The sequence below is a fragment of the Orbicella franksi genome, chromosome 2, assembly GCF_964199315.1.
Source record: "Orbicella franksi chromosome 2, jaOrbFran1.1, whole genome shotgun sequence".
Classification (NCBI taxonomy): domain Eukaryota; kingdom Metazoa; phylum Cnidaria; class Anthozoa; order Scleractinia; family Merulinidae; genus Orbicella; species Orbicella franksi.
In genome coordinates, this window is record NC_138146.1 from 13712047 (window position 1) to 13736331 (window position 24285).

General features: G+C 40.4%; 2 protein-coding genes across 2 annotated transcripts; both read right to left on the reverse strand.

Annotated features, from left to right (window-relative positions):
• Nucleotides 1-2424: 2424 nt before the first annotated feature.
• On the reverse strand, nt 2425-15711 carry LOC145470828 (uncharacterized). The gene is made up of 4 exons (XM_081454699.1): nt 15553-15711; nt 7176-7842; nt 4445-4768; nt 2425-2642 (listed from the first exon to the last, which is right to left on the reverse strand). Exons 1-4 carry the CDS (start codon nt 15709-15711, stop codon nt 2425-2427), a joined length of 1368 nt encoding a protein of 455 aa, XP_081310825.1.
• On the reverse strand, nt 14845-24284 carry LOC145478110 (uncharacterized). The gene is made up of 3 exons (XM_081456027.1): nt 22933-24284; nt 20626-20949; nt 14845-19563 (listed from the first exon to the last, which is right to left on the reverse strand). Exons 1-3 carry the CDS (start codon nt 23633-23635, stop codon nt 19358-19360), a joined length of 1233 nt encoding a protein of 410 aa, XP_081312153.1. The 5' UTR covers nt 23636-24284; the 3' UTR covers nt 14845-19357.
• Nucleotide 24285: the final 1 nt, after the last annotated feature.

A 24285-nucleotide genomic window follows, 5' to 3' on the forward strand; every position in this document is an offset into this window, starting at 1 on the left:
AATTTTGAGCAAATAAACATTTCGCCGACAGCGACCACCATTACGGTGGCTTGCATACTAAATTAGCTAACTTGACAAAATTCTCCCGTGGGGGGAGGATGTGACGAAAAGAGCTGAAAAATAGCCTGTAATTGGCTAATGATGAGATCTTCCCACTGTCCAAATTTGGTGAGAATCGAAAGTAACGCCAATTTTCTGTCACGTTTTCAATCTGTAGCCACTGGAGTGACCAAAATCGATACATCGGTCGGGATAGAGTTTCATTATTAAATTACATGACTTGTGTGACTACTTTGCTAGCCCTTTACTCATGGAAAACACCAATCAAATTTAATCATGTCTTTAAAGAAAGAAAGCTGTTGTTAATAGTGTTGTTATTGTGTGGTTCATATCGTTCGTGACCATACATATCCCGAAGAAAGTTCTAGATTAGGACCATTACGTCATTGGAGATTTGTCAACGGCTACCACTGATGGTGCAATAATACAGTTTGTGTTGATCAAGTGATGTGATATCTGCAGTAAGAAAAGAATCATCAATGACTGCTTTGAAATGTGCACTACATTCCGACGGTAGTGCTAAGCAAACAGTTAAATTTTAAAAGCGCGGTTATAAGATCTAAAAGATCTTCTTGTTGTTAATTAGTAGGCATCTACTAGCGTTCTATCACGAATGCCGTTCTCTGATTGGTTACGCTACTCACTATCTATTTAAACAATAGAGTGTTTCTGTCGAGGAACTATCGGTTGATAGTTGCCCCGCGGAAATTTGATGCTCTTAAAACGTAATATTTTGGCGCAGTGCAAAGCAAGCAACTATCTACAAATGACTCAGCCATTTTTGACTTAGATGCAGTGATGTTCATATGCACAGGAAGATGGTCACAGATTCATGGTATTCGACCAATAATAGGTTGACAGTAGGCGATGTACAGCGGACGTTAACCTTGTGTAAACTAAAGCAAACTTCTGCTTTATCAACTGCTTTATGTACGACGAATGGTGAGAGATCGACTAGAAACACGTCAAATCGGCTTTGGACCTGCCTTTTACAACAAATAAGGTTAGAACATTTCGAAATTATCAGCTCTGTGTCTATTTCAACTTATTATAGGTCAAGTTATGTGACGCATGCTAAAATATACGTCTAGCCCGTAAATTGAAATTTGACGACGGATGGTCAAATATTTGCATTTTTGACGTACTTTGAAAAGCTCTCGCGTCGCTCACAATCAATTGCCCAAAGAAATTTTTACAGGAATCTGTAGGCCTTCCTTCTGCGATTCAACCACCAGAAGCTTAATCCATTAAAAGGTTTCGCACATAGTGAAAATTAATTATATTCACGAAGTACTTTTAAGTGAATAAAATACATGTCTTCGAAATTTAATTATTTTGCACCCAAAAAGACAACGCCACATTCCCTAAAATCAACCCAGTTCACATTTAAACATTGCACAAAAATATTTGAGTGTTTTAAAGACGGAAGAATCATGTGGTTTTGCATGCGAGGCTATACAATGGTGCGTCAAAAGACGATTTTAACGGAATTTGGTAATTTGCATATTTCTTTGAAATAAAAGGATATTTTGCCAAAAAAACTATCCAGTAGTTTTTGTCATGCCTTAGCCTATCTACCATGAAAATATGAGCGAAACTGAATTTTCAACCCTTGCCACGAAATTAAGAATTTGTCTGATTTTTACAGGCAGGCACTCTTAATACATTTCAATTGTTTACTTACTGTAAGCCCGCTTCCTTACAGAAACATTTACACGGACGAGTACTATCCATCCGGGTATTTTCCTCGGACGGGCACTATGGGCTGATAGTGTCTCTCCACGGATGAACATCGCGTCACGTGATCAATTTAAACCAATAAGAATCGGAGAAAATTTAGTGGTGAACTATAATCTGTGATAGATAGTGAGTGGCGTAGCAGTGTTATTAACAAAATGACGGCCGCTTCTTGGCGTTTTCGAAGTGTCTGTGAAGAGAATTTAGATTAAGTTTTGAACGACTAGTAGATTTATACTAAAACAATTACATTATTCGCTCTCGATTTCTATGCGTGGTATTGAATCGGGCTGCGCCCTCGTCAACTATCAAGCGATAGAAATCGAGAGCGAATAATCTAATTGCTTAATAGAAATACGATTTTTAACCAATCAGCGCGTGTATTTTCTTAGGGCTGTTTTCTAATAAACAATTAGATTATGAGCTCGAGGTTTCTATCACGCATAGAAACCCTTGATGGATTTCCTGCTACTAACAAAATTTCGCTGGGCCTTCTTGGTCCGTGGCATCTTTTAAACTCAAAATGGCGGCTTTTTGAACCAACTGGAAATGATGTTACGTTTACAGATTTTTCAATTTGCAACTTAAAGTTTCCTGACAACCCTAGCTGTCTTTTTCTCGATCATGTTAGTTTTCTAACTGCAAAAAGTGAAACAGCACAGCAGTTAGTCCAAGAAGAAAGGAAACCCAGGTCAGAGCAGTGTCAAACGTGATTCTACAAACTTTAAACCCACAGCGCCTGTCCTTAGCGTAAGAAATAAACAGAGCGATGTTACGGCGATCTCTGAACGGATGGCCTTCATTCCAGTCATCAGATGTGGTGCAGTTGATTCTCTCGTAGATTCCTTTGAAAAAGAAGGGAAAAGGCAATATAGTATTGAAGAAGCCAAATATATAACGATGACCCAGGTACCGGTTCATCCACAGTCGTTCTTGTAAAGTAATTTGAGATGGCCAGAGATAAGTATAAAGACACGGGTATTAGAATTTTAAGCATGTTCGAAGGGGGTTATATCAGCCTACTGTTTGCAATAGACCGCTTGCATAAATGCTGCCCAAGTTTGAATAACAATACTTTATCCTTAGCCTCGTACTTATGTTTCCAGACAAAGGATTTTTCACATGAATGCGAGGCTTAGGATGTAGTAAAGAATTGGTTCATGTTTAGCGTGCGTATATTGGGAATTTTGGAAAGCAAGAGAGAAGCGCGAAGAGTTGCTCGAGGCGAGTTGCTCGTTGCGAGACTCGAGGCGATAGCCGAGAGTAACTCTAGCTTCTTGAGTGCTCTCCAAACTTTCCAAGTGTATCCATAACTCGATATACGCACAGCTAAAAGTATGAGTCAATTCTTTTCTAACATGGCGACAACAACATGGGGGTTCTCGCGATACACGGTGAAGGAAAACAAAGGTCATTAGAGTCAGTTGAGTAACAGTTGAACGAAAACGCTTAACCTGGTTTCTAAAATTGTCAACGAAAAATTCGCTTCTTCGAATTAATTAAAATGAAAACGTAGACAAACAAAGTCAAAATACTCAAGCTTAAGTAAACATCTTAGCCAGGTAAAGGTCAAAGGCTCGAAGTAGGGTTTGGATTGTGCAGAATAATCTTCAAATTGCCGAAACTTAAACAAAAGAAACTTGCACTAAACTCGACGGAAATTTCGTAGCTAAACTAAAACTGCACACTTCGTGTTATATACGTACGGCCGTGCGTATATAGAGATTTCGTTCATGATGGCTCAATAGGAATTAGACAGGTTATAAAAAAGTATTAGTATATTTAGGATCCTAATGACCTTTGTTTTCCTTCACTATACATTGTGAGAACTTTGTAGGCAATCACGAATGAAGCATGTTTTAGCGCCCAAGTTGTTGTCGCCATGTTATAAAAGAATTGGTTCATGCTTTTAGCTGTGCCCATATCGAGTTATGGATGCACGTGGAAAGTTCGTAGAGCACTCAAGAAGCTAGAGTTGCTCTCGGCTATCGCCTCGACCAACTCTTACGCTTCTTTCGTGCTCTCCAAACCGCCTTTCGGCGTGCGTCCATAACTCGATATACGCACGCTAAACATGAACCAATTCTTTAATAGTAATAAATAAATTTTCAGATGAATGACTTCAATCTTCCAAAACTAACGGAGAAATACTTTGGATGAAAACATAAACACCACTTACTGGTCATAAATAATTAAAAATTATTGGTCGAGGTTGAAAAAAATATCGTTATTTGTCAGGGGCGAGCAGATCAATTATTTGCCAAAGCCGAAGGCTGAGGCAGATAACTGATCTGCAAATACATTGACAAATCACGATATTTTGCGATAATGATAAATCGAGTCCAATAATTGTTTTATCATTCGATCACCATGTTTGTTTTGATATTTACACCACTCTTTTCAGCTCAGGGAAGCGACCTGCCATTTTTCGCACAAGAGTGCGGTTACAATTACCCATGAGCAGAATATTATTTGCAGCAAAACGCATTTAGACGTAATTGTGCATGAGCAGACCATTTTTTGTAGGCGGTCATTGCAGGTCACGCGGTGGCCTCTCGGACAATGAAAAGGAAGACAAAATGAAACGAATGATAATATAAATTATTACTTTCTCATTGTTAATTGTTGTCTACATAAAAGCTCTTACCAGCACAGCTACTTGTGATCCTGGCCGCACAGAAACAGGGGAATACAAACAGATACAGAAGACCAACCAAGACTGAAGCGAGGAAGACCAGAGACATCGATGGAGTTTGATGCTTGACACTCAAGGTAACTTCTTCTGACAAAAGTATGACGGTAACAACGACGCCTGCTCCATATTTAAACCAGTGTAGCACAAACCAAACGCTGTAAGCTGATACTGTATTGAAAACAACTGTACACAGATGTTCATGAATTCTTATCACGTCATCAAGGGTTCCATTCTGAACATCCCGGATTAGCCTGAAGGCGTCTTGTGCAATAGTACCTGGAATAAATTTTTACAGTAATACAGACATTATTTATCGTTTGGCATCATGCCGATGTTCAAGCTACGTAGGTATGGCCAGGTTTGAGTTGTAAATGCATTTTCTTTGATACTTTGAGCGTGCTACTAGCAACCAGTGAACGTACATTCATGCAGGTATATATTCACAGAAACATGCCCGCATTGATCCAAAGACAGTCCCACCAGCCAGAAGTCATCTGACCACTCCCCTGGCTAGGAGATTGGCCCCTCACGTATGCACGTGGCATGGACCACTCCAGCAGGGTGCCATGTCAACACAAAACCCTCAAACAAGGTTCAACAACTGAGTAAAATACCCAGAAACACAGTCAATATCAAGGTTATTTAACACTTAATCTAGTATTGATAGAGATATCTTTTTGGTACATGGTAGTATTTCATTGTAACTAGTTTTATTCATTTTTTTTTCTGTTTGTGTTGCTGACCTAATAAATTATTTATATTTTGTTGTAATACTGAGGCTGTCTCAGTTCAAAACCAATTTTGCAGATTTTGGAAACCTTTACAATCTTGCTACACCACACGACAAAATTAGGTGGGAAAGTTGTAAAATTATTTTTGATAACAATACGTTTTCAATGTAACTGAATTAAGTATACCATACACGGACCCAGATGATCCACAGTCAGTTTTTGCGCTATACGATGAGTGGGATCTGGGTACGATATAACGAGATCTGCCTCCCGCCTTTCTCCATCCTTGTCCCTCTAACCCTGTAGGGCCTTGAGGACGTATGAAAACACCAAATCCAGAAACGGAAACGAAAACGAAAACGGAACCGGAATATAACTGAAAAGATTGAAAAATTCTATGAGCTTTTAATTTTTAGCTCAGTGTTTCATGCATTTCCATTAGGTAGGAGCAGTCCCAAGTTGCATCATTCACATGTAATGGAAATTCTCAAAGAAAAAGTTTGTCCCGGGCGAAAAAAGCAACATTAAGAAAATGAATAAAACATATGGAAATGAAAAGTTTTACAAGAGCAGTTGTCAGTAACACCCTCAAGATATCTCCAATTTGTGGTTTCAGTTCCATTTTCGGTTCTCGTTCCGGTTTCGTTTCCGGATTCTGGATTACATATTCCCTATTTTCCATACGCCTTTCTCCCTATAGATATTGGAGAGCAATGAACAGTAATTATTTGCTCGAAGCTTTATTCAAGAGCGAAGGCTAGAGAAAGAATGAAATGGCCTGACTTCGTGATGCATATCAAATTCATTGCGACGTTTGCCATACACACTATCGCGTGACCCTAACATCCGGTAATTTTAAAATTGCTCCAAAAACACGCTACTTTGAGTGGAATATTGCTTCTCTTTCCCAAAGTAGTATTTCTTTCTCAAATGTACCACCAGAAATAAGTTGTAAAATATGTAACCTACTATCGATAATAAACTGGAGAGATTTGGCGCGATTTAGGCATGGCATTTTTAACACTTTCTTACGTGGGTTTGATGTAAATTCATAAAAGCGTCACCGGCCGGGAAACCACTGTACCGAAGAAAACTGGGCTTGTTCGACAGCGCATGCTTGGAATAAACACAGGAATAAATTTGCTGCATTTTGATATGTAATTCGTAGGGGTTGGCATCAATTACGGCATAGCAAAATAACTTCGAAAATCTCCTATCTTGTTTTCTTTGTTGTATTTGCGTGTTGCATGGCGGTGACCGCCGTAGGTGATCATTCTGGAGGTCAAAATGACGATTCAAACGCGAAATTCAGCCGGCAGAATATTCCTTCGTATACTTACGAGATCAACAAGTAAGTAAACTTATAAATATTTATTATATTTTTTTTTCGAACATTCAATCGTTAAAATTTCCTCTCTCAATGTAACTTCCCGTTGCCTGACCAAGTTCAGTGTCAAACACATCCTGTTCTACTGGCAACTCTATTCTGAACTCAGGCCATCCGGGTACTTCTTTCCTATCAGACCACAGTTTTCGCTTAATCGCCGTCAAACATTTACTTTCTGCTTTCTAACGTTTCTTCGTCTGGAACATAAATGTTTTCGAGGCGGACAAATGGTAACTGATCACTGTCGATTGGAAATCACGCCACTCATCAAATTCATTTCCATGGTCGACATGAATCTTCATGCATTTTTTGTCCTTGTCCACCTCGGTCACTTCAATATCGTAGAGGTTATTGTCCTTCTTTGGCTTTCTTTTTTTTTTTTTATAGCACAAGGCTTTGGTTGCTCAACTTTGACAATAAAACTCTTTGGTGGTTGCGATTCTACTTTTGGGCGAGCCGCCATCTTGAATTTTGGTCACACTGAGCAAGCGCAATAGTGCCACCTTCATGTAAGAGTCACCAATTTTGTGGGCAATGAGTTTGATATGTAAATAAAGTAACTTACCGAGTGTAAAGGAACTGACAGCGAAGACATGACAAGTGGTGACTGATGCCCAATGAGCCAAGTACTGTACTGTAAAAGCCGCTTCACCAGGGACACTGGTGGGTTCTATTTTGAGAGAAAGGACCCACGAGCTTAAAAAAGAAATAATAATGAAAACAAAAGCGAGAAATAACAAGAAGATGTCCGTTCTTTGAATATCTAGCATCATCGTTTCAGATGGAGATACCAAGGCCGAGTCTTTACGCCTAGCTGCGATAAAACAACCAGTGAAAACAATATAAGAGAGGAGACCGGCAAGAGAAACTGATAATGTAAAACATATTATTTCAGCACGAGTATTAGGCGTAGTGACATCTTGACGGGGAATTCTGATATAGAAGATCCAGAAAACGGTGGGAAAAATACAAATTGCGCTGAATAGAACGCGAGGAATGTAGTTCCATGTTTGATGTCCCCACAATCCAAACGAGCAGAAGGTAACTTTAAAAACAGACAGGACGAATGCAGTGAATCTATTGGCCTGCTGTGGTTCTCTGCCAGGCCGGAAGTGTAAGTAAGTTGCTGATGACTCGGGCCGAAGAAGTGGTTCTGTTTCATTCTGAGTTTCACTCAGTTCATCAAGCCTTTCGTCTTCCATTTTGGACAAAATGGTGTCGGTGTTTATATCCTTTCAGCGTTTAAGTCATTCGGTGGAAGTATAAATCGTGATTCTTAATATTCCCGGAACCTGCGTCTGGTTTCGTTTTCAAACGGCGTATAATCACGTGATAGATCACGCATGCATTCTGACGGCTTTCCGGAGAGGAAATTGTAACGTAAAGAAAGTCGTGACGTTACCCCTTTTTAGTGAACATTATCGCAAACTATCTTGTGAAACCGATTACAGGGTAAATTTAAAAATTCCCTGAGAATGTGAAGGTGAATTAATCAACATGACACGAGCGTGGGACAAAGAAAAATTCTGAGTCCCCGACAGGAATCGAACCCATGACCTCCCGAACACCGGGCGGGCGCTCTATCCACTGAGCTACGAGAACTCATGGAGAGCAAGGATATTTAAAGTGCCACTGAAATGAAATTTTTGTATGTGAGATTTTTGCTTAGTAATAAAGTTTCAACCTTACTTGGAAACGCTGCAATTTTTTTTTTTTCGCATACGGTAAGCGAAAACTACTTTTTCAGCCGTTCGAAGTTGGCTGGTTAAGCCCAAAATTGGCGGCCATTTTGGCGCGGCCAAAACAGCCTAGTGACGTCACTGGTTGTATTACTCTCATGCCGCGCTGAAAATTTAGAGTGATTATGGGAGAAGAGATCACTGTTCGAAGCCCCCCAAAAAAACATCTTAAGGACATCTCAGAGCTGTAAAGCAGATAATAACAGTAGCCTTAGACATGAAGAGGTCGAGAGTCGATCCTGGGGCTTTCCAGTCTATTTAATTGGATATTTGCAGGATATTTTATGTAAGCAAGCAAACGAGTGGGAGTTCTTAAATCGCAAAATGATCGGGACTTTTGGTGAAATGGCCAGCACTCAATTAAACAATATCTACACTCATAAAGTAAAAAAGACATGAAAACAAGAGAAAGCGGCTTGTGAAAATATTATCCGGACTGCTGCTGCACGAATAGGAGCAACAACGCTTCGAGTTTTCGAGTCGCTTCGCTTGGAGGAAACCGGACGCTTTGTGAGTTTCACAGCGGACGAGATTGTGCCACAGTGACCTTTAGTCTAGTTGCATCTGCTACATCCTACAAGTTATCACGACAGCAACAATTTAAGAAACCCTCTTCTTTTATATGAGGAAGCGAATTTAAACTATAAAGGTAAACTAAGCTGCCATGACCGTACAGGTATGTTTTCAGGAAACGAGAGAAAGCGTGACAATGTCGGCGGCGAAAGTCATATATGCAAATCAGCCGTTCAAATTCTGTTTAATACGTGACCTTCGAAAGGAGTGTAAGCTAGTGACGTTTTAACGAATTGTTTTGAACTTGGATACTATTAAATGAAGATCATAGACATAAGTATGTGCTAAAGAACTCAAAGTAATCCATCGGCCGTGAAATATTGCAATTGGGAGATACGTGTAAAAGAGAAGCGAAATTCCCGCTTTGTTTACACTGATACGTATGCGGCGATAAAGCAAACCCTGCTGCGGATCACAATTTTTCAAAGATACATTTTGTCTACCACAAGAACTCTCACTTATTAGTATCATAGAAAGATGCCCTCTGTGTGCAAAGAAGTACTCGACTCAAAGCTTGTGGACCGTTAATAACTTCGTGATTGTGCGGATGGCTGAGCGCTTATGGCTTTTAATGCAGTAAAGTTGCCGAGGATATATTCGAACCTTGTTAATAGACCTTAAATAAACGTGAGAATCCAAATTTCAGAACCAGGCTGAAAACAGACGACGAAATATCGTGTTTAGGCTTCAGGACGTGATATAAAAGTTGCCACACTCGTCTTCGAAATCTCCAATCGAGTACTTAAGATGTTCGAAAAGTATACTGAGCTGTTCTAATCTGTAGCATATATTTTGGTGAATCTACACTCTCTGGCGCCCTCCAACGTTTATGATGTGTATTTCCTGTCAAGGCTGGACACAAATTAAAAGGTAGAAAACTAGTAGGTATTGACAATATGAAAAATAGACTTGAATAAATCAAGTGAAAACAAGAGAGAATCTATAGCGCTTCTTGCGTTAATACAACCAGTGACGTCACAAGGTCCTTAAACTCGGTTCCAGAGCCCGGACACAGTTTTGCTCCAAAAAGTCGATTTCAACAGCTAAAAAAATCACTTTCCGTTAGGATTTGACAGAAATAAAGTTCACCATTACTTTAAGCACGTTTGAAACTATAGATTGGGATAATAAAACAGAATACGAAAATTTCGTTTCAGTGGCACTTTAACTGAGTTCATTTATGATAGGTGTCCTGCATACTGCTAGGATCAACGCTGTCGAATTCATCGTGAGTAGTGATAAGTTAATAAAGATGGTGAATTTTAAGCTCGGTAATGAAATGTGAAGGTGAATTAATCAACATGACAAGAGCGTGGGACAAAGAAAAATTCTGAGTCCCCGACAGGAATGGAACCCATGACCTCCCGAACACCGGGCGGGCGCTCTATCCACTGAGCTACGAGAACTCATGGAGAGCAACGTCATTTAACTGAGTTCATTTATGATAGGTGTCCTGCATACTGCTAGGATCAACGCTATCGAATTCATCGTGAGTAGTAATAAGTTAACAAAGAAAAATTCTGAGTCCCCGACAGGAATCGAACCTTCACATTTCATTACCGAGCTTAAAATTCACCATCTTTATTAACTTATCATTCCCTGAAAATGTTTGACGAAACTATTATTAAACACGCAACACTGGAAGTTCCAGAGTGTGAGGCGTTTAGCCTATTTATGACTAGAGCAATTTACAATTGAGAACCAAAACAGTCACTTAGCAATTAGACTATTCGGCCAATCTCAAAGCGCAGTAAAACCAAAACCAAAACCAAAACCAAAGTAATTGCTTGATAACTTTCGACACTCAATGTTGAAAACGCTCAATAGTCAGGTCACGCTAGGTTATAATTGGACCGTGAAATAATAATTATAAAAATAGATAAATAAACTGATAACTTTATAGGGTAAACACAATTACTGGTTACTCAGCAGTTTACATTGTGGCCCTTTTAGATAAGCAAAACAAGTATATTGTGAATAAACAGAAACGTGTTAAAAACTAGTGGGAGGCAGACCAGTTGCCGGCTATTTATAAGACGTGGAGGAGTTGAATTCGAGACCACCGCCGCCTCCACTTGACAATAAAAGAACTCAAGACCTAAAATTGCTAAAAACCTGACAGGAATATTCACGGAGTAGAAATCTGCTACATAGATATTGAGCACTGAGAGAACGTAACATACTGTAATGAAACTGATATAGTGATTGCACGAGCTATGATGCGCGTGCTAAGATGTATAACGGTTGTATTTGAATGTATACTCGCAAGAGTTCTAAGACTAAGAGACGGTTATATGGCGAGTACGGGATGCGCAATGTACTCGTAATACAGCGTATATAAGGGACTCACGTTATGGAGTGGCCTGTGTGTGTTAGTAGACTTGCCATGTACTAGTAAGCTAAACGTTGAGAGTCGAGTAATTAAACCGTTGGCTGTTGGACTCCTTGACTGGAAGTTGTTATCGCCCGCGTGCGTTACAATACATTGTATCCCGGGGCGACTTACCATAAAACGATCGTCGGAAATTTTGAAAGCAATCCATAAAAGGTACCCGTATGATTGTTTTATGGACGTGTCAGTTCTTTCTTACAAACCGCTCCTTTCGCACTTTTTACCAGCTTACTATCCTAGCCAAAAGGTACTGGAATGTCTTTGGTCATCAGTTCATTTCATGTTTAAACCAATTAATCAACTTGAAAGGTTGAAGAGCATGAGAGAAGCTATCGTAAATGCTAGAGTTGCTCTTGGCTGCGTCCCGAGCAACTCTTACACTTCTCTCGTGCTCTCCAGACTTTCCACTAACTCTTACTTATAACAAGGGAAATAAGCAATACTGTAACAGTCTATTAACTACTTTTTAACAAGCTGCTTGCAGATTATTAACTAACTTACTGATGTGCGGATAATTTTAGCTCAGTCATTTATTTTTTTTTTTTATTTACAAACACAATATACATAAAAAAAGACTGCCAATAACTTCTGGCGGATTTTTAGAATTTTCTGGCAAACAAAATAAAACTTTGTGGAAAACAGAATTAAAACAGTCTTCGATTCAGATCAGGGCGTCACTTACGTGTTGTCAAACATAACTAGCGGAGGTAACATAAACTCTGTGAGTGCTTTTCCTGTAAGACGGAGGTTAGAAAAAATGAAATAGCAAAGCTGTTAATCCGAAGAAAAAGGAAAGCCAGGCTAAAGAAGTGTTAAACGTGATCCTGCCAACTTTGAACCCACAACCCGTGTCCTTAGCGTAGGAAATAAACAGAGCGATGTTATGGCGATCTCTGAACGGATGGCCTTCATTCCAGTCATCAGATGTGATGCAGTTGATTCTCTCGTAGATTCCTTAGAAAACGAACAAAAGGAAACTATAAAATAACACAATGTTACAGAGCCTATGTGTACCAGAGATACGGTTGTTAGATTTGTTTTAAAAAAAAACCGAATTCAAGCTTTTAGATAAAATCAATCGAGAGAAAAGTTTTTAAAGACAGTATACTGACACATCTACTCTGTTCGTTTAATATGGGAGGCTTCACTGAAAATTCTCCTCATATTCGAGTAATATTGAACTTTTTGGTGGTCTGTATTAGTGCTGTAGTTGAGCGGTATTCCTAAACCCTTCATACTTCCTTTCTAGTGGATATTTTCGGAAAGGAAGCCAGCGTTTAATTTGTCAAAATCATAGTCCAAGAATGTTAGCCAATCATATATCATGTGTCTCAGAGTCACTTTTCCTTGCGCCAAACAACCACTGGCTATAAGAGAGGATGATCACTTGCTAAGAGGGACGGACGAATGCGTTTCTGTCGGTGGAGTGCTTTGGGGGCTAGGTAAAATAAATAATAAATTACATTATCATTGGATACATTTTTTTTTCTTCCTTTTCATTGCCCGAGAGCGAACCACGTGCCTGGAAATAAATGCCCACAAATAATGGTCTGCTTATAGGTACTACCGTCAAAATGTGTTTTGTTGCAGATGATATATTCTGCTCATACGTAATTGTAATAACTTAACATCCTTACGGCCGGCCTCCTTCGAGAATAGTTCAGGGGCCCGTTTCTCGGTCCCGAAAAGTTTTTGCACTCGAAAAGCCATAGCAAAATCTCAAACCTTATGATTACAGAGCTGTTTTATTCACTTATTCTTAATTTGAACATAGGTTCTCTTCATACAGGAAGTTTCAGGCGTATACACTTCTCCGTTTTTAGATACAGATGAACTAAAAATGGTTTTACGGGCCCGAAAAGTTTCCAGGACTTTCGTGAAACGGACCCCAGGTCCGGTAACTTTGCGCAGCATCCCTAATCCTGTTAAGGGAAATTTAGAAAATTACTAGCGATCTTGTCAACTGACATGAGAATAATTTTCATGACTAACAGAACAAAGCATGAGGTGTAAAAAGCTAAACATTAACACTCAACACACTGTCAGCTCCGTTCCAGAATGTGCAAAATAGCTTCGTAGAAGCTAGACTACGAGTAGTCCCTCTTTTGCCTAGTCCCTCCTTTCGCGCGGCCATTTTTTTCTCGCAGTTTTCTTTCGCGTTACGCACGACGGACTAAGCGAAAGAGGGACTACTCGTAGTCTACGTAGAAGCCAGAAATATAATATGACGTCCATGGAAGGAAGGAAGCGAAATATCGCGGCATATTATTAAATTTTCCTGATTGTAAGTAAGTAAGTAACTTTGTTTAACCGGGGTAGCCCATTCAGCAACGAGGCTAGTATCGATAGGGGCCCTGGGGAATAAAGATATATACAATCTATAAGATCTAAAAAATTAAGTACAATTTAGAAATTTAAAATTAGAGTAGGAATAATAAAAACTTTTAAAAAAAGAGACTTAAAAGGCTAAAATGTACAAAATATGATAACATGTTTATAGATTTCCAAAGGATGAAAATTACAAATAAAAATGCTTAATTATCAAACTTTTAACATTACTCAAGGAGGGGGCACTCTTAATACAAGCACGTAACGCATTAAAACAGATAGTTCCTGCATACTTAAAAGTTCTCTTTCCCATATTGTATTTAGGCTTTGGTGGGTGCAGGTCGTTACTTCTGCGAGTAACATAGAGATTGTAACATATTAACATCTTATTAACATAAAGAAATATACTATCGAGCCTTAGTTTCACTATTTTCGGAGATGGGGGCGGGGGGGTGGGGTGGGCTCGCTGCTTTCGGAGGGTCGCTACTTTCGGGATTTATCAGCGGCCACAATTTTTTGACCGATTACTTTCGGGGGATCGCTACTTACGGGGAGTCGTTATTTTCGGAAGTTTACGGTAACATGGTTAAAAATCCCAACTGGCAGAAGGCAGATAAGTGGATCATTTACCAGCGTAGACGAGGAGTTGAACTCGAAACTATAGAGAACAACGCCAGCTAGTGGCCAGAACGGGACTTAAATCCGCGACCTACGCATTTTAAGTCCGGCGCCCTAGAATACGAGTAGTCCCTCTTTTACTTAGCCCGTCGATTTTCTTCTGCGTAATGCGCGACGGACTAAGCAAAAGAGGGAAACCACTCGGCCTTTCGGTTGAATAGTTCAGGTCCGGTAACTTTGCGTAACATCCTTGTACCAAGGGACTTCTAGAATTAGAAATTACCAGCGATCGTGTCAACTGACATAAGAACAATTTTCATAACTTAACAGAACAAAGCATGAGTTTGTAAAAGCTAAACGTAGCGCTCAAGACATTGTCAAGCCCGTCAGGCGGACAAAGCCCTCGATCAAATATTTCAAATTGATGCAAGAACTGAGTTAAAGAGTCCTCGCAACCGCTCTCTTCTATTTTTTGCAAAAAAGGCTTCGTAGAAGCCACAGAAATCTCTATGGAAATTAAATCAACAACAACAACAATCCTTTATTTACACACGATCTAGTTCAAAGCAGTAGGTTTGCTTGTAGGGTCGTGTTTACCAAACCAAACCAAGACAATATGACATCCACGGAAGGAAGGAAGCGAAATATTGCAGCATACGTAATACCAAACTATTAAGATCCTTCCGGCCGGCATCTTTCAAATATTAGTTCAGGTTCTGTTCTACCAGGAAAATGTCTCCATAAAATGAGCACATTTCTTGATGATTTTAAACCCGAAAGTTTACAGCCGGGAACGGTGATCGAGACTTGAAAATGTCAGGACTTGTTATCCGCTTTGCCTCCGTGATGTGCCTGCTTGTGATGCTTACAGGACCAAGTTCTGCAGCTTTTAGGCAAATAGGTGAAAAAAATATTTGAAACTTTGAATAAATCGGTTAATCTTCTTTTTTTTTTTCTTTAATAAAATAGTTTTCTATTGGTCAAGATAGGAAAACTCTGACCTTCAAAGCTTCTCTCACGAGTATGCTTTTTTGCCTAGTTCTCAGGCCTCGATGTTTCGCCTCGGTCAATCTTTTCGGGTCACGTGGGCCGACTCGGATACCTCACCGAAATCAATTGACTGTGAAGGCCCAGGAGAAAGCCGTACAGGAACTAGGCAACAGAGGTGTAACAGCTCTCGTAAGCTTTTAATTCTTTTGTTTGTTAGCAGCTGTTATTGTTTTGGGGCTAGGTGCATTGTTTCTGTTGTTTGTCCTCTTAAAGAGTGGCAAACCAGTCATGTGAGACCTTACGAGATCTGCTACATCACCCTTTTCAAAGACCTCCCCTTTCTGTATGAAATCAGGTTGTCTAATCCTCAATAATTCCACTGTGGTAATGGCCGATTCACAAGTTTCTGCTCCTTTGGCCACCACATAATTTTCTCTAATTCTTATTAAACGTATTTGCATCTGATTTTGCGTTTTTGTTAATAGACCAGTTTACAGTTGTCTGTTCAGTGACCTGGCCTTTGAATGGCAGCGAGGCTGGAGGTGACCTTGTTTTGATAAAGACCTCACTGTTTTTGTTGTGTAAATCAAGTTGTTCTTGTCTTATGCTAACTAGTTAGTATTTACATGAGAAAAGTAGAGAGATCTGTATCAAAGTAGACTACGAGTAGTCCCTCTATCGCTTAGTCCGTCGTGCGTGACGCGAAAGAAAACCGGGAGAAAAAGAATGGCCGCGCCAAATCGTGGGGGCGAGGATTTGGCGCGGCCATTTTTTTGTCGCGGTTTTCTTTCGCGTCACGCACGACGGACTAAGCGAAAGAGGGACTACTCGTAGTCTAGTATCAAAGCAAGGTCACCTCCAGCCTCGCTTGCGGTCATAGGCCAGGTAACTAAGCGCAGAGCTGTATGCTGCCGCAGTGAGTGAGCCTGAAGCGAACAAACGAGATTACACTATATCGGAGAAATCCACCACTTTTCGTGCAAAACACAAGGAGTTGTGGTTATGCGGGAATGGAAGAATTGAGATGCGCTGTTTTCCATGTGCTCTCCTCGATCGATGAAAGCAGGGATGAAAGCTATCGGGAACAAGAGAAGAATCAGTCCATAATATCCAACAAAACACTCTTGTGGAGTCTCAACTAATACTAACACAAGTCATATGGAAAATTACAGAAATGAAGCAGTTAATAGGTCAAAGGCGCCCGCCGTGATAGAGAACCAAGTCAGTTTTCAAAATTTTATCGTTAGCTTACCTTAAGTATTAAAACACAAGTGAATATATGAAAGATCACATATATGAAGACATGATTGATCATGGGAGTTACACACACAACTTGAGCAGTTGTGAAATTTTGAAAGCCTAAACGGGATTCGAACCAATTTCCCCCGCGATGCCGGTGCAGCGCTCCACCAACCGAGCCACCAAGCCAACTGGGAGCTGGAAAATCTCTCCAACAGATTAATGGATCGCGCACGTGGGTCATGTGGGGAGACGAACATGATACGCAAGGGGCGGTAACGGAATTGAATGAAGTCAATTAAATCAAATTAACAATTAAAACAGCCACGAAGCTACTTAGATATTTAACAAATTATTCCATGAGCGCGCGTTGGATATGAGATGGTAAATAGCCAACGAGGCCTGTAGAAGCCGAGTTGGCTATAACCAATCTCATATCCAACAAGCGCGAATGGAATAATTGTTTTATTAAATTCGGTGCGTTTGTATACTTGGAAATTATAGTTTAATTTTATTGGATTTTGATTTTACAAAGCGACCGGAAGTCGATGTGGCAAAAACAAAAACAAGTTGGAAATCACATGACATGCGCGCCGTTTGTAAAATTAGTTGAATGAAAAATTTGAAAGCGAAGCAAGCGAATTTGCTGAATGAAATTACAATCAAGTAGGATTCAAGGAACGTCTATCAAATGAACCTTGGTCAGAAAGTTTGAAAAGTGTTCAAGTTCGAGTCATGGAGAAGAGCCGAATAATTGTGCACTTACACATTGCCATTGTAATAAAGCTGCGGAAAACTTTGATCGCCATGTGACACAGACGTTGTGCCAAAATTATTCTCGACAAGATCTCTTTCAGGATTCCCTTGTTTTGAAAGCCTTGGCATTTCGAGCTGTATGTGTGGAGCTCATTATTGGCCAGATTCAGAGTCAGGGACAGAAACTATCCTAGCGTCAGATTCATTTTCAGAATCTCCGAGGCCACCCTGTGGTTTTTCGTGGCTGGTAAAGAACCGGGCTTACTTCGATTCAGCTCAAAACACTCAACTTCTTGAGGTGCTTTTCGCAAGGACATCGGAATTGTTGGCGCTAGCTGTCGTTGATTCTCTCGTCCTCGTCGGCCAAAAAAGAGACCGGGATAAAACTAGGTCGTCCTCTGTAGCTGTGCGGGATTTTTGCTCTCGGCCGATTCGAGCTTGCTTAAGTCGAACAGTTTCCTCATCTGCTCATTGGAAATTGGTTTCTTATGGACTACGCCGGCAATGATGCCTGTTTTCCTGACGCCTGTTACAAATGTTCTAATAATTTATTTGCCTGGTCAGAGATAGTGAAAAACGGTTTGTTGTGTGGCGACGAGCGACAGTTTTTTGTACAGTAGAAAACCTGTTTGCCGGACAGGTCGGCGCACGCACGCAAACCTGTCACACTCTCCCTCTTCCACTGATAAATTTATTGACTACAGCAGTTGAATAATAAATCTCTTATTAGGTGTTTTGGTGTGTAGTATCGCTTTTATTACATAGACACGTGTGTTTCACTGGAAAATACACCACTCGCAAAATTCATACGAAACCACATCCGGGACTCGAGTGGCGTATTTTCCATATCCTCACTAGTGAAGATATCGATGATTTCACTGATATCAAGTTTGTCTCTTAAATTGTACTTAATTTCGTTGATGTATCATCGAAACATCTTCGGATCTTCCTCGAAAGTCCTCGGCAATCTTCGGTAATCTTCGGAAATTTTCGAAAATGTTCGACAACGTTCGTGTGATCTTCGGACAAGTTTTGGAGAATCTTCGGAAATCTTCGGAACGTGGTCGGAAATCTTCGGAAAATCGTCAAAAACGCCGTCATCAGTATGTCTATATAATAAAAGGAACATTACACGTTGGTCGAAGATGAGAATTTCATGCTCTCGTGGCAAGAACAATATCTCACTTGTTCGCTGCGCTCACTCGTGAGATATTGTTCTTGCCACTCGAACATAAAATTCATATCTTCTCGCCAACGTGTAATATCCTCTGTATATTTTTACTCGTTTGTATTTTGATTCGCCTTACGGGCTCGTCAAAATACGGCACAACTCGTAAAAATATACAGCGATACTACACACCAAAACGTCTAATGAGATATATATCTGTCCGATTTTCCAAAATCATGCCCGCAGATTTGAACCCCTCCATTCCGTTAGCTTGTGATTTTTTTTTTGAGGGGAGAGGGGTAGGGGCCTTTCCTAATTGCAGCAGCTTGTAGAGCTTACCTAGCATGAAATGTAGAAAACTTCTTGCTGCTATCTATTCTTTATTATTATTATTATTATTATTATTATTTAACGCTATCCACTCCCCTGCTTTTTTTTAATTGGTGAGCCCAGGCTACACTCGTCTGAATTTCAGTTCGCGCGGTGACCCTGACAAGGAGCCGACCGATTAGCGTTCTATAACTGCGCACTGTCTAAAGGAAGTCTACCCGAGGACATCATTAAGTCCAATGAAGCTGCAAGTTTAACGATTAGCTAGCAAGCGTCGTCCATTATAGTACATGAGAGGGCCCTGAGATGTACTAAAACGGGACGTCATTTAGCCCCGTAATATTAAGCCGTTTGCACTGTGGTGATAAAGTTGTGCTTGCTTTAGACAACAACGAGCTTTAGCCACATCAATTTAGGACTTAGACGTGCAATGGACTAGACATTTCTTGCTGCTGTTGGCGTTATTTGGTCTGAACTTTGATGTAGCTAAAGACTTCCAAACAAGACACAGGCTGTATCTGCCAGAGATCTTTCCAGTTGACATCATGAGTTTACCACAATACCTTTGTTCATATACAAGTTCAGTCGGCAATCAACTGAAAACTTGACGAAAATTAGAAGAAGTGATACAACAGACCAGTAAGTCCAAAGAAAAACGACAACCAGGCCAGAGAGGTGTTAAATGTTATTCTACCAACTTTAAACCCACAACGCCTGTCCTTAGCGTAAGAAATAAACAGAGCGATGTTACGGCGATCCCTGAACGGATGGGCTTCATTCCAATCATCAGATGTGATGCAATTGATTCTCTCGTAGATTCCTTCAAACGTGAAGAAAGCAATCAATAATTGAAGCAGTTGTCACTTTGTACTTTGTTTTTGTTTGTTTGTTTGTTTGTTTGTTTGGTTTTTTGCTTACGATTGATAAAAGTAAGTAATAAAACTACTGGGCAATATACTTCGGGACACTAGCCAGTCAAATACTTAAAGAATATTCGACCGGCAATAGAACAATCTGATTGGTTAATCTTAGTTATTGGCCTTTTGAACTACCTTTTTGGTGGTGTAATAGAGTTATCTCCTGGGACGAGGTGAAGCAAATATGATGGTTTGTCTAGATTTTGACCAGATTTATTTAAGCGTCGGTCCATGGAGGCACTGAAAATACTGTTGATGTCAAGTTCACAGAAACTGAGACTGTTTCAAGGAACTGCGCAGGAGAGCCAAACCTGAGAAGAGCCCAAGAGGGTAGTAAGGATAGAAATTCCCCATCACCCACCTTTTACACCTTTCCAATTTATTTTTGTTACCGGTAGTTATCAGCGATGGGAAGAGTAACTTTCTACAGGTATTCTTAGGTAGTCTGATATCAGACATACAATGCCTCATGACAATTTTTATCGTTACTCACTGTTATATATCTTTTTGTTCATGCTAGATATGAGAATTTCGCGATAACTCAAAGCAATACCACGATTATTTCTTTATTCTCACCGCTGTCTGCTTGCTGCTACGAACTGACGCTTTTTTCAGGTCCAGTCTCGAATGAGTCGAGATCACTAAATAAAACAAATGTGATCACGAACGCATCTGCAGAGACTTAGTCTCATTCATTCGGAAGTATTTATAATTTTGTAATACCAAAGATAGTCTAGATGGCTTTAACTGATGTTGAGAAACCACGAATTTTATAACAGAGATCTGGAAAATCTACTGATAGCCGAGAAATGGTGTGAAATCCCTTCATCCATACCATCATGAGAGCACGAACTCTTTACCACTCTGCATTGTTTTATCACACACCATTGGTTTACCCTTGTATATATTAGTTAATATTTGCGTCTGAAGTATTTTCATTCTGCGGTCTTAGAGTATTTTCTTACCTGTGCAACTGCTTGTAATCCTGGCGGCAAACAAACAGGGAAGAAGAAACAGATAGAGATGGCATAGGAAGAACAAGCCGAGATACACTAGGTTTATGGTTGCAGTGCTATATTTGTTCCTCGAAAGCAATTCTTTGGATATGTAGATGACAGATAAAACAACGCCTACTCCGTAAGTAAACCAGTGCACCACGAACCACACGCTGTAAGCTGACACTGTATTCAAAACAACTGTACACAGCTCTTCGTGAATTCTTATGACGTCATCCAGGGTTCTATTCTGCTCGTCCCGGATACGCCTGAAGGCGTCTTGTGCAATAGTACCTGGAATAAATATCTAATTAGACATCGTTTATCGTTTGGCATCACACCAATGTTCAAGCTTCGTAGGTGTGACCAGTTTTGAGTTGTAAATTATTTTATAAGCTACTCAGAAACTAAACGCATTTTCGTTGATACATTGAATTTGCTACTACCCGCCAGTGAAAGTGCGGATGACCCTAAAAGCATCTTGTACAAGGGTACTTGAAGAATGTATAATATCAAAAGCAAATAAAAAGACAAGTTGTAGCAGTTCACTAGACCAACCTCAAAAGAACAAGCAAACGTTGAAAAGACCAGAAAATCAGTAACACCGAACGAAGTAACTAATAACAGATATTTTGCTACCGTTGCCTTAAATTACAATAGCTGGTGAGTTATTTTCAATCATTAGTCCTTTTTTGAGTTGATATCTTAATTTGACGTTCACGAATTAAAAATAAGCAGAGTGACCCTCCTATAACCACGTGTCAATCAGACGGAGATAAAAATAGCTATTACATCATTCCGATGATTACATGCATGGGTAGGTTCTCTTATTATCATTTCTGGAGAACACACCAGAAGGTACGTTTTAACTTACGACAAGAAACAAAAGCGTCATGCGATATTCCACACAGAAGGAAGCGTTGCTCACTCCCTCGCGGAACAAGGAATGTTATTCGCTCTGTAAAACTTGTTTCCCACCTTTGGTGCGGGTAGGAGCCCATGTGTTCGTGTAACTCCACCTCTGGTGCCAGTAACGTCTCTGCCCAGGTTCTCGTTTGTTCACTAAGTCGTTATCATTTTATCTAACGGACCGTTTTGATCGCTTATCTGGTTGCTTACCATTTGTCAGAATAAACCGGTTGGGATGACCTTTGGAATAATGGTAGGGTTTTTTTTCCAAAATCAGTAAACCAGACAAACCAACCGAAAGACACGACGCTTACCATTTACAATTCGATTTCCTGGGAGGGTACTCCCAGAAAACTTTGGTGGGGGCGGTGTGCGCGGTCCGCTTGCCGAAACCCTCACCCTATTTATGATCAAAATCTGCAATCTTCCCTACCCTATTTATGACCCGACCAAAAATTCGGTAACCTATTTATGACCGTTGCGACAGGCACAGTTGCTCTAAACATAATTTATGAAGGCCTTTTGTTGATGGTCTTATTGATAATGATGAAAAAGTAGCTTCTGCTAAAAAACATACTGAATTAAAGACCAGAGTGCAAAACTATACCCTATTTATGACCAAAACAACTGAAAAACCATACCCTTTGGGGCCGCACATGCATATATATAGCCCATATAAGGAAATACCTCCCCCGGTTCGATTTCCCGTTTTTGTTTTTGGCTGATAAAGGCCGCCGCACACTAGCCGACAAAAAATCTTCACTTGTCGGCTAGTGTGCGGTGAATTTAGACAAGTCTGCGACAAGATCAGGGTTTGTCGGGCGATATCTGACAGCGCTAGATCTCAAAACGTCTTGTCGGGCCTTGTCGGCTAGTGTGTGGTGGACCAAGACAATTTGTCGGGGCTCGCGCGCTCCTCAACCAATTAGGAAATGTTACGAGAGTCACGTCAGCGGAATAGGCGCCATCTTGAGTTTGGATGGCTCGGCCCCAAGCCTCAACGCGGTTAGGGGTGACAAAAATTCGACTAGTGTGCGGCAAGCTGATGGCCCGACAAATTTTAACGCGATTTGACCCCAACAAAAATCTGCAGTTCTACGGCAAAAATTCGGCTAATGTGCGGCAGCCTTGAGAGACTGCAAACTCGAAAATGTAGCAAATGGAAACGAAATTTCCGAAAACTTCCACCGTTCCGTTCTGAACGGAAAAAGAGGATTATCTCTGTAGGTAGCCTAACGATTTCCCAACGGATTTCCCGGAAAATTACCGTTCCATTTGACTTTAAACCGAAATTTCCAGATTTTTGGCTTAATGGTAAGCACCCTTACACTCTACAATTAAAAACCGCTCTGTACGAACACAACTCACCAAGTGTAAAGGAACTGACGGCAAACACGTGACAAGTAGTTATTGCGGTCCACTGCGCCAAAAGTTGCATACCCACTCCTGTGGCAAGAATATCGAAGTACGAATTTCGTGGCTGACTCCATATGATGGCGTAAAACATAGCCACCGATGTTAAATAAAGCACTGTTATAATAACAAATGCAAAATACAAGCACCAGACATTCGGTGTCTCGAGGTCTTCCTGCAGTGATTCGGAGGGTGCTACTAAAGCCGAATCCTTGCGTCGGGCTACAATGAAACAACCTATGAAAAGGACATACGAAACCACAGCTGCGAGGGAAACTATAGTGTACACAGTATTGGCAATATGACGGTCGTCTTTGTGGTGAGAAGGCTTTTTAGAATCCGTGGAGTTTTGTAAGAAGCTGCAATCAAAACCGTGACATCCTAGCACAACATAGAAATCGTAAACGACTTGATAAACGCAAATAGCGGTGACTAGCACGCGAGGAATGAAGTTCCAAGCCTGATGACTCCATAATCCAAGCAAACAGAAGGAAACTTTGAAGATATTTAACACAAATCCTTCGCATTTATCGACATCATGTTGCTCTCGGCCAAGCCGGAAGTACACATAAGTTGGCGGTGGCGGAGGAATGAGAGGTTGTTCTTCATCATTTGCTAGCGCATTATTACCTTCCATGACCTCATCTTGTCTAGCCATCCCCGCATTTTCATGTTAGGACCAAAGATTTAACGTATTCTTTTAACCTCTTAACGTCCATTTAACGGAAACATTCACGTAAATAATTGGAAATCGACTTCCTTTGTATTTATTTCTGACTCAAGTTATTTTCATTTCTATTTTCTATAATTTCGTACGCGTGCGCAGTGGAAGAACAGGAAAATTATTCAGTCACGCAGTCAAATATCAAATAAGATCTATTTACTATAACCAGATCTTCCACGTTACGTCTGCCTAAATCAGTAATAACATCTTATACTAAGCGAGCGCGAGTGCTGCAGTGGAGAATATTGGCCCGAGGTCGTGGCGGACCTACCGATTGCAGTCGAGGAGCCAATATTCCCCAGTAAGGGTCGAGAAATTAACGTTAGTGAGCAGTTTATCACGTGGAACTCGGCCCATACTTGCTTCAAATTTGCCGGCTTTCAAACCAATAACTACACGGCTTATGCCCGTTTCCGTGAGGCAAAATCCCGACCAAGAAAGAACCAAAAGAAACGATTGGATTTACCTCAATTAAGACTACTTTGCCATATAGCAAAGTACTTCTTCACATGAAAAACCTTCTTAGCAACATTTCTAGCTTGCGTGGCAGTCGTAAATTTGGGAAGGGGAGAGGATAGAGGGGG